At 40.8% G+C, this 11,783-nt stretch overlaps 1 protein-coding gene across 2 annotated transcripts; it reads left to right on the plus strand.

The window, feature by feature from the left end:
* Positions 1-1,035: 1,035 nt before the first annotated feature.
* Positions 1,036-7,928, plus strand: LOC145409762 (bolA-like protein 3). Of its 2 annotated transcripts, none has more exons than XM_080280064.1 (4): positions 1,036-1,354; positions 3,113-3,242; positions 5,358-5,457; positions 6,310-7,928. In XM_080280064.1, exons 1-4 carry the CDS (start codon positions 1,301-1,303, stop codon positions 6,314-6,316), a joined length of 291 nt encoding a protein of 96 aa, XP_080136190.1. In that variant the 5' UTR covers positions 1,036-1,300; the 3' UTR covers positions 6,317-7,928. The 2 variants fall into 2 exon arrangements, with proteins under 2 accessions (XP_080136190.1, XP_080136189.1); XM_080280063.1 differs by having other exon boundaries at positions 5,369-5,457.
* The last annotated feature ends 3,855 nt before the right edge of the window (positions 7,929-11,783 follow it).

Below are 11,783 nucleotides of genomic sequence, written 5' to 3' on the forward strand. Positions count from 1 at the left end.
GAAGAGGAAGTGGAACGGTTGGAAAAAGTTCAGAACATAATAGGTAGGCTAGGGCTGGGAGCAAAGAAATGGACAGCGGTAGAAGCGGTGAGAGGAGACATGGGATGGAGCACCTTTAGAGAACGAATAATGAAAGCGAAGATGAAATTCAGGCTGAGACTGGATGCAGTGGAGGATGATACCTGGGTTAGAAGAATCTACTTGTGGACGGGGGTTAGAAGTAGATGGGAAAGAGAATGAAGGAGAAGACAGAGGAAACTAGGGATGATAGACAGACCAGGAGCAGAATGGAGAGAGGGGGTGGCAATATAGAGAGCTTAGGAGGGGGCAACTTAATGAAGACAGTAGAGAAACGTGTCCAGGAGTGGGGGATAAAAGAATGGAAAAGCGGGATGGACAAGAAGACATTATATAGAGATGTATAAGAAGAAAACGAAACCGGGGAGAGAAGAATGGTACGATGGGAGATTGGGTGGCAAGATTCTCTTTAAAGTAAGAGCAGGGGCCGGGAACTAAATTCAAGAACATGGAGGTGTAATGGGGGAGTCAAGGAATGCGAGAATTGCTGGTTGGGTGGGGAGAGAGTGGACGAGACTGTTGAATATGCAGCGACTGAGTGCGAGGCCTATAAAAGGGACAGAGATGTGTTAGAAGAGAGAATGAGGGGATGTGTGGGAGAAGTGAGGTGGGAAGAAGTGAAAAGATGATAAAGGGATAGCATGGTTGTCTGAAGTGGAAGAATTAAATGAGGATAAAGTGAAGGAGAGAATGGCTGTGACGTATGGAGGAAGAGAGGAGGGAAGGGGAAAGGGAGGGGAGAGAGTACATGCGGAGTAAAAGTACGTATCTTAAGCTTTTCTTATAACTAGTCTCCAACTATCTCCTACCAGATTTTACAAACTAGTCTAAATTTTTCCTCTTACCTTTACTTTTCTCTTGGGGGAATGCCGGTATCTCTAGGCGATACTGACGGGTTGGAAGGTGAACCTTCCCGCAGTTACCCCAACAAGAAAAAGAAGAAGAAGGGTATTTCAGTACCGTAAGCTGAAGCGATGGTTGGAGAAATAAAAGGAAAAAACTTGCAAAACTGAATACTTATAAACTACCTGAAAATGTTGCTTATAAGGGTTGGCCTACGGGTCGTGCCGTGACCGTGCACTGGTGAGATGTCTGCGTGATGCGGTTGTTACGTAATATTTATTCTGTTGAAACAGTAATGGTCGTAATAGTTGGCATCTTCCAGATTTAGTCTGCCAGACTCAAAGTGATTTCTGCAGTGGAGACGACGACATACACAGAAATGAATTATCTTGTGATGGGAAGACAGCAGATCACTCGCTTCCTTAGGCCACGGGTAGGCCTGCCCTGAGTTAACTGTTAATGGCATGGATGTATCTGATAATAGTTGAGAAGAATTGCACTATCTTGATAGGGTAATGGTGACATTAAGGATCGACACAGCCTTTAGAATGTCCTAAGCTGTTTATCCTAAGTAGAATCATCTGGCAAAGCCAGAAGGAAATTGGCTGTAGCCACAGTAGATAATCAAATTGTTTCTAGCCTCTTATGCTCAGGGGCCATGTCTGCTGGGCTGAATAAAATTGTAACATTAGCAAGATTCTGTGTTGAAATTTGTCTTTGTGCTGGAGGGGCTAATACAGCAGTCACCTTAAAAGTGCAAGGTAACAGTCAGGCTAAATATCAAGTCATGGTAATTTCCAGAAATGCACCAAACTCCCTAAGAAACTTAAGATTATATTTCCAGTTTTTAGTGTTTTTTTTTTAATCTGATATCTGTTCCTGTTGGAAATCCTTCATTTTTGAGTTATATATGCCCATAGATAATGGGGGACCAGTGGCAAACTAGGGGTTTTGGGTGGGGGAAACATGCCAAAACAAGGGATTTATGGCAGAAATGCAAATCAGAATCAAGTAAATCACACTAAAAACCATTGGAGAAAAAAAAAAAAAATTATTATTAAACCAACCAAAAACCCAACCTAACCTTATCAAACCTCACCTCACCTTACCTCACCTACCAGTAACCAACCTCTGCCCATGTAAAATAGACCTGTTGTATGCTGTCCAGAAATGAACCCTTGACGTCAGACACTGAATATCCACACTCACAGCGTCTTTTGGTTTTCAATAATACAGGTATGGCAGCACCACATTTTCTGTTCCTCATGAAAAATAAGAAGTTTCCCTTGAGTTGGGCACTTTGGAGATGTTGAGGGTATAACTCCATGCCGTCTCATGAAGGCTGTAGCTTTATCGTCTTTCTTGTTAAATTGTGATATAGCATCGAAGTAATTCAGTTTGCAGCTTTCACACTTTGCCATGGCTGGAGACGAACTAAAATTCATACCCTGCGAACCCAAGCATGGGAACCAGATTCAATTTGAAATCCTGTTGTGTGATTGGCTGACAGGTATGAATCCAATTGGCTAAAACCAGCTCATATGTTCTGGTCTGCCCATGGATGTGCTTTATCCAACCACACACATCACACAAACGAGCACACACAGCTCCCAGACTGCTAGAAGGGAAGGATCTCTCTCTCTCACCCTGGGAAATAATTATAAAATTAATAACTCATTAATGAGTGATTTATGACAAGTGCAACAGAGGAAAAAGGCTTAGAATTGCTTTAAATATAAGGCGAGTAAACCCATCTTGTTGTCATTTAGTTGGATGCATTTCCAAGTCAGGTAAGGGGATGGGTCCATTATGACGTGGCAGGGGTAAACCAGTTCTGCTGTTTGGCCCTCCTGAGGATGTTGCTGGTTGCACTACGCAGTTCATCCTTGTGTGGTGAGGATCTGTCCCTTCTCCCCTTGGGGCTATGATATGAATAAATATGTGTGTCTGGATGAGTAAATTGGGAGTGTATCATCCTGTCTTGGCCACCCCCTTCTTTGGGGGAATCATCCTAGATATACAGAAAAACAGATTTCCAAAATAATACCTGTCATAACTCAACTTTGCCAAAGAAACTTTTGGTAATGGCACTGGATTTCATATACAACCATGACTTGGTATCTGAGTTGTGGTAGTGGCCCAGCTTCATGAGATGAAAACAGACTGGCTATACACCTTGCATTTTTCTCAGGTGGGTGGTGGTGTGGGTGTGCGGTGGTGGTGTGACGTGACCAGTGAGGTGGCAGGTGAGGCTCGGCTGGTGTCCCTGCTGCGCCAGCGTTTCCCACAGGCCGCCGAGGTCCAGGTGCAGGACATCTCTGGTATGAACACTGCATCACTATGGACTGGAGTAATTTTAATCCCAACAGTCCAGTAACTTCTGTCTGTCTATTTGTCTATTGCCAATAAGGTGGAGGGGGAGAGATGGAGGGGGAGGTCGAGGATGAGATGGAGTGATGTATATAAGAGAGGGGGGGTGTGAGCGGAGTGGAAGGGCAGTGAAATGACGGAGGACAGTGTGACGTGGAGGCAGTTTGTTTGTGCCACCCCTTTCGGGATTAAAGCATCTGGCAATAGATAGACAGATAGACAAATGCCATAATTCCTGAGATGTCTGACAGTAGATAGACATTGTCAGATATATTTTATTTTAATCTGGTCATTTCTGGAGTTGAACTGACCTGCAGAACGATCTGTAACAGTGAAGGAGGGCATAATTCAGCCCTATGCTGAATAATGTGAAATGCCAGATATTGCACAGCATCCCCATCAGATCAATATTCAGTATCGAGCCGGGTATTGTATTACTGTCCGTCACGACCCTCATTTGTAAAAACTTTCCCATGAGTAAAAGATGAAAATTAAGCATAAAATACATTAATGATATATTACAGTAAAACAGCGCCGGTTGGCTGCCATTTATGAGTCCACTGATACACCTCAATGCCAGATATTGCATAGAAGGTTACGTCCTGTTTCAGCACCAGATATTGCATAGAACTGTTGTTTATGTCCCGTTTTGGCACTGGATAATGCTTTAATAGAGCTGAGTCAGCAGCGTCAGATATTGCGTTGGGCCGGATGTTGCCACAACAGATAATTGAAAGTTTACTGTATTAGGAGTACAGTGTCGTATGTCCATCCTCTCCTTATCAAAAACTTCCCCATGCTGAATGAAATAATTTGGAGGTAGCAAGAAATATCTCTCCATAGTTAAATTTATCTGGAGATGTTAAACAATTATTTTATAAATAAAAATGTAGTTTATAAAACTTTTACAAAGTTTTATAACATGCCTGATGGTCTTGTTGGTTATGGCACCACTAGTGGATGTGGCCATACAGGGTTTATATCTATGGATTAATTGGGGTTTATTGTACATGTAATGCCGCTCAGAAGTGTTAACTGGTCATTGTGCCTTCATTGTTTTGTAATAGGGCAGTGTATTTAGAGGAGTTGTCACTATTGATGCTGCCAGCTCAGTACCTGAAGGAAGGGGGTGGGGAGAAGCAGAGTGAGTCTTTGCAGTTGGGTGCTGTATATAAGCCCTGAGGAGAAATGTTTTGAAATCTGACCAATTGTCATTGTATTTCTAACTTGATTGCCAACCGGTATATTTCCTATATTAGATGACAAAATTCATGAATAAAGTTGCCATACTTCAGTTGTTCCTAAGTGACAATGCTAAATCACATCATAGAATGAAGCTAGGGTGGCTAAAAATTATCATGTGTTAAGTTTTGTGGCAAGATTTTGATTGTTGCATTGTGATTCTTCTTCACAATGTGGTGAACATCATAAATAGGTTGCAGCTGAATTGTTTTGCTCGTAATTACTTATTTTTAAAGTAAGAATGACAAAAATTACATTTTTATTCACTTCATGCATGATCACATATAGTACGGTATATAAAACTATTTATTCATTCATCATCCAATCCTACATTGCCCTGTGAGAGAGTAGGACTATTCACTTCTATTCACTTACCTAATAATACTCACCTTATATGGGGCTGCCCTTCCTGATGTTCTGTTTCCATAGTCTTCATTATGTTTGGAGGTATCAGACACCCATGTATTTTAGACACTTACTGTCTTTAATGTCTGGACCGAGTAGCCAAACTCTGGGCTTCTGTAATCCTGATGGGACATAAAAGGTGCTGCTGAAAAAACAAAAAATGTTTTATACTGGTACATGTAATGTATAACATTTTATTGTGCACATTGTTTGCATGTAACCTCTATTTGTGTGTCTGTATCCAGACACCTTCATTCCATAATGGGTAGCCACAAACAGATTGCCTCCATGTTGCCCTGTCCTCAGCCATTACACTGCCATCCCTCTGACTGACTAACACCCTTCCCTCTCATACCGGTATATCTCTCCACCCTGGCACATCAATACACCATATGCATACATGAATTGGTGGTGAAAAGTTGTTTTGCAGGTGGGTGTGGTGCCATGTATGAGGTGTGGGTGGAGGACAGCAGCTTTAAGGGACTCTCCAGGGTCAAGCAGCATCGACTCATCACTGAGGTTAGTTCATGACATTCACTTATACATACAGCCACTTCTCATTTAAAGTTTTAGGACTTGCTTCATACTCTAGAAATGACGTTATTGGACTGAAAGGATTAGTGTTGTTTCATTATTAAGTTGCAGATGAATTACCTTTTATTTTTCACTTACAGTAGCGAAAGAATTAAGTTCGTCAGGATTTTTTTTCCCCCTCATCTGTCGTGAACAAGAAGCCTGGATATCACTTAGAATTAGTTTTACTGAAAGTGACATTTTGCTTTAACACATCCAAGAGGACTGTTCGTATTCGTTTACACATTATGTACAGGATGACAGATTGATCAACTCATTAACAGCAAGAGGTGTTCCGTAAGCTCATTTAAAAACCAAATATCATTAGCCAATCACTGAGAAATGGATATTGTTTTCATACCCTGTCATTATATAACGTCCCTTCAGAGCTGAAGTAAATTGTATGGTAATAGCAGAATCAGAAAAAAAATCATAGTATCAGAAAGTTGTACTGTATTTGAAGTGCATCAGTGAGGAAAAAAAATACAGATGGATTTGCCTATGAAATGGAATGAGAGTTCAGATGGCTTCAGTAGTGTGTGGATGGTATGTAACCCATTTCACTTGACATGTTAATAATACTCCTACTTTTGTACTTTCTCTTTCCCTATTTCTAGATCCTATCCTACCCCATCTTTAGGTGGGAATGAATGATGTTAATGGTGGTGGTGGTGGTGATTGTCATGGTGGTGGTAGTGGAGTAAAAGGAAATATAGGTAGACTTAGCTAGATAATTAGAGGGAGGGTGATATTTTGTGTGATTGGTAATTTTGATGATGATTTTTTCTCTCCTTGCAGGCATTGAAAGCAGAAATCCGAGACATGCATGGCCTTCGTATCACCACCAGCGTTCCAAGTGACACCTAGCATAACTTGCCACTAACACCTCTCCTCCATAACACCAACTCACAACACAAAAACCTTTGTTCTTGTCGGTTAAGATAACTCCCTAACACTTTTTCTAAACAATTTATTTTGCTTATTACACATTGCCGTGCAATTCTGAGTTACATAAATCCTATCTATATCACCAAACTCTGCTTAATTAATGTACAAAAGGATATTAACCAACGCTATCCAAAAATAAATTGCTAAGGTAGAGGTGCTAGGGAGTTTCCTTGCTTGATGAGAATAACAGCTTAGTCAGACCCAGGATCACGTAGGAACTCATAATACCTCACATTAAATACCAGTACTTAGCTATTTTGCCAGACATTAGTAAATACGAGATTTCTGTATTTCCTCTTCAGTCAAGGTAACTTTGGTGTGTGAAATAGGGGCGTAGCTGGAATAGTGAGGTGATTGTAAAGCAGGACATTTAGACATGATATAACTGGTGTTGACTTTCTAGCTCACATTTCCCAAGCCCCCTGTTGGTCTGAGTTCATGTTGCACTTCTGTTTTACCTTTCAGTATGTCAGACTTATAGATTAACTTAAAATTCTCAGGGTATGAAATTGAATTATAAAGAATTCAGAAATAACACACTGGAAAGCAGAAAAAAATCATCTTCCTGTACATGTCCTGTAGTTGCTGTTGTCATAATAGGCCTAGGATCATCTGAACATAACCAAGTGGGGTGTAGGTTGATGTTATCCATCTGCAGTTCACCATCCTCCATACAAAGGATAGGGAGAAAGTTGGTGGATGTTTGAACAGCATAACAGGACATTACAGCTGTCCAGTTATATTAGTTCCATAACATGAAGGAGTCCCTCTGTGGTACTGTGTGATTCCGTGAAAACCTGATAACACCCACAACATTATTTACTAACAGTTACATACTGTATCATAAACACATGTACAGTATGTAAACCCCACCATGCTTGAGGAACACCTGATTCCCAATTGTCTGCTTAGAACAAGGTCAAAGCAGGGTTGGGAGGTTAAATTGCACAATAAAAACTTCATGCAAATTAATCCACTGGTAACGCACCTTTGCAGGAAGGCACATAGGCACTGTGTTCATCAACATAAAATTATTTCCCAGCTTCTTAAAAATGCTTATGTTCATTTGCATTCCAAAGGGTGTTTATGGATCCCCACGATGGCCATGATACAGCTGATGCCTTCTTTGAACTGGAAGCCAAACCAAGTACCCAAACCAGCTAGTTACTGTATTGACCTTCAGGTACTGTAAGCTGTTGGGGAAAAATATAATCTGAGATGTGTAACAAGACCTGTAAGAACTTGTGAATCTCGGCTTTGACTCAGTATACTTGTGGCTGAATGTTTCCTGCCTTAGAGTGATGGTGTGGCTAGTTACCAAGCTTACAGCCAATCTGCTCATGGTAGTACTGTACTTCTCAGGGTCAGTGATAGCTTCTTGTCTACTGCCCAGAGTGGCAATTACTGATTATTTTATTTGTTTAGCATACTTTAAAGGTGTATATATACTGTATAATATGTATACTGGATGAAATGGGAGAAATGGAGTTCCCCCGAGCTAAGCCCTGTATTGGACTATATAGCCCCGCTAGGGTTACAGGAGGGAGCTACCCCTCCCGGCACGGCAGCCCGGGCGAGGCTCGAACTTGCAAAGAGATGTAATATGAAGTTGTTACCATTTCCTATTTCCCTTTGCCTTGAGAGTCAGTAGGGATCATGAACTTCTGGATAAAGGCATTTGCAACTATTTATATATTTGTTTTTCTTGCCCTTCTCTGATCATGGATGTTGATACTTGTGCTGGATGAATGTGGCTAAGAACATTAAGTATGAAATCATTAATTTGGTAAACAGTAAACTGTAAGTGAAATGAAAAAGAATGTTGATATATAAAGAGTACACTATATAATGGAGGGTGGCAATGGTCAGCGAGAATTAGGCAGTTACTAAGAAGCTGTACTAACGGAGGAAGGGGTGTATGAGCTCTTCTTCAAGGAGAATGAAGAAAATCTTAAGCTACTGGAGAATGTGGCGAATAAACATAAGCGTAATATGCTTAGATCTGAAACCGCAAAGTGGGATGCAGACCCTCAATTTCTGACGATTTCTTAAAAGTACTTAATGATGGAATATACCTGGCCTTCCTATATGCATTCTTTAGTAAGGGGCACGGGCTGACCATACCTAATACAGATGTTCCATAAATGACCATCAAAAGTTAAGAGTTTGTGTTCCACTTTGTAATTTAAAAGATTTAAGTATAAGACCCATAGACTGAGAGGCCAGAGAAATGAATGATTTAATATGCTGCAGGCTCAACTAGACAAGATGGGTCAGTATTCTCATAGGTTAAGGAAGGTCCCTAACACCATTCCCAAACTGATTTATTTTGTTTATTGAACCTTTTTATTTCCCTGTGTCTCAATATGTGGGTTGACAGAGGGTTAGTGCCCCTCCCCATAAAACAACTACTGTAACGTGCATCAAATGGCCACCCCTTGCAAGATTATGGTGTCTGGCTATAGAGAGAGAGAGGCACTTACTGTCCTATTCTGTGTTGCATAAAACCTTCCAGTATTGCCAGACTCTGCAAAAATAATGTACAAAAGGATACTAACCAGCCATATCCAAAAATAAATCACCTGGACTCCAATTTTGAGGCCACAACAAACAGGCACATTGAAAGAGTTAATACATTTGGGCCTGTATTCTTTTCAGGTAAGGAGGCTCCCTAACATCTCTTTCATAGCGATTTATTTTCAAATATGGCTGGTTAATATCCTCCTGTTCATTATATATGCCACGTATATCAATGTTAGAAGGGCTTACATAACACGGGATAGGACAGTAGAGAGTAATGAGCAAAATAAATCGCTTAGGAAAAGGTGTTAGGAACCTTCCTTAACTGATAAGTATGGAACAGTGATTCAATACTGGCAGCTTCACCACTTTCCAGCGATACGTTTTGCTCTTCTCATTTTCAGAGGCTTTTTATTCATCTGAAGTGAAGACTTGCAGTGATGGGGTGACTAGTGGCAGCAGTTGAGTAACCCTGGTCTGTCTGGTTGAGTAGACCCAACAACTGCAGGAAAGCAAACACCACTGCAGAGTCATCCCACAACTGTTCCCTTGTGGAAAACAGCACCTCACCACAGTGAGGCAAGGGTAATAGTGTGGAGGATTGGTTCCTGAATGGACACTGCATTTGTGTCTCTCCACCCAGTTAACTGGGGCACCATAATAGGCTCCACATAACCTTAGGAACAAGAAAACTTCACTACATCAAGTGAGTGGATGGTTGCCACCAACTACCACAAGAAGGGGCCATTGAAAGCTACATTTAACCTCATTGTTTGAAAGTGACTCCTAAACTGAATGTAAATGTCTGGAGTGTGCAAGATTAAAGACTGTGCTACTGGACTGAAGAGGTTAAAACAACTGTGTATTACTCTAGGTCTGTCACTTTCACAGCAAATATTCTCCATGTACAGTTTTAATGACAGTGGAAGTTGGAGTTAACAAAAATACAATCATTCTGAAAATGTTTTAATTGCACAATGAGCACAATAATTTAACACTGGAATCCAACACACACTAACAATACTCTTCACAAGCTGAATGGAATGAAGTGTCCTGCGTAGAGAACAATAGTGCAGTTCTCTGGCTGTCTAATGGTCACATCTACTAGAGTCCATTTTAAGTTTCCTGACAAAATGCTCCATCCTTCTTGAACATGACTGTGGGAAAGGTGATGCTGAAACGTTTCCTTACTTCACTTAATTTTCCTACGATACAGGGCGGCTCATATACTGTATAATGTTCCACTTCCACTCTGCTGAGTGATTTCTCAAGTGTTGTAAGGACGGTTCATCCAGTGTTATCAGTACTGCATCTATCCTGCATCATTTGCACTCAAGACCCAGTATATGATGGGGTTACATGTTAAAACCTATTGCATACCGATTTATCATGAACTGTTGATTTAACATGGGTTCAATGGGTATATGTTGGGGGTCAAGGGCCAAATAACATAAAATCTAGAAAAAAACTACTCTTTTAGGCTTGCCCTCAGCACCCCCAGCAGTACCAAATTTCCCTCAAGGAAGCATCGTTGCCAAACATGATTTCGAAGTCACAAGTTCTAGTATTTTACACACAAAAAGTTATCACTTCACTTACTATCACACACTGCACTATTCACCACACACTTGCACTGTTATCTGGTGACAGTGATGGCGTTTCAGTGGCCTTGCATGCACGAGACACAGAACAAAAGGGAGACGATCACAGCATATGTAAACACTGGACAGCCATCCTGGCTTAAATGTCTGACTGTTGGCTTGCAAGGACGGCTCTGCGTACTCACAGGATTGTCACACATGGCAACCACAATAATCGTATAAGCAAATTCCACAATCGTTAGCCCAAAACAAGACAACTTTTTTATTTTATCATTCTGTTGATTTCTCGCATACCAAACAGTCATATACTGGATTGTGATTGTACTCATTTCCTACTTCAAATGTCACAACCACACCCACACCAGCAGACTGAGACATCCCAATATCACACAAAACACTGCCACATGAGCTGCTAAACTCCTTTTACTCTAACTTGGCCCAAATATTCATCCTTTCATAGTTTATTACACATATCCTAGAGGCACAAGAGGACAATACAGTACTATGGCTCTACAGTATACTCTTTTCATAACACTTCTTTGTGACTAACAGCATAATCTGGAGTTAACCTATTGCTAGAACTTAGCACTGAAGACAGGGAGGAAGGAATTTTAGGCCAAGTCAGCATAAAATGAGCATAGCAGAGTGGTAATCATAGACCACATTGTGTATCTCTCACCTAATATTAATGGAAAAGTGAGAATATGGTGATGGTAAAAAAAAAAAAATGTGTGGTAAGCTTCAGTGCCTTTAGCCTCTCAAAATTCACCCAATCACAGCTCGGCATTCAAGCTGAGGATATGATTCCATTTTGCCAGGCTGAAATAAAAGGACTACATGCACACACACACACACACACACACACACACACACACACACACACACACACACTGACAGCTGGATGAACAGGAACTGAGATTAAGCTATATGGAGTTCGACACCGGATAAACGAACTGAAAGACTTGGCTTTATCAAACCCTTCACTAGTGTTTTTTATTTTATTTTTTTTTAATAATTATTTTTTTCTATCATGGTTTGGCTCTGATTATTTTTTCTTTTATAATTATTTTTTTCTATCACGGTTTGGCTCTCCGATTATTTTTTTCTATCATCAACAGGGCCTTTTGAAGTGAAGGGGTTGGACAGGGAGTTCATCACCCCTTTCAGCAACAGGGTGCTCTCTAACGCTGCTTAAAACTCCCC

The sequence above is a fragment of the Coenobita brevimanus genome, chromosome 83, assembly GCF_032717465.1.
Source record: "Coenobita brevimanus isolate Jiangsu-jjx chromosome 83, ASM3271746v2, whole genome shotgun sequence".
Lineage (NCBI taxonomy): Eukaryota > Metazoa > Arthropoda > Malacostraca > Decapoda > Coenobitidae > Coenobita > Coenobita brevimanus.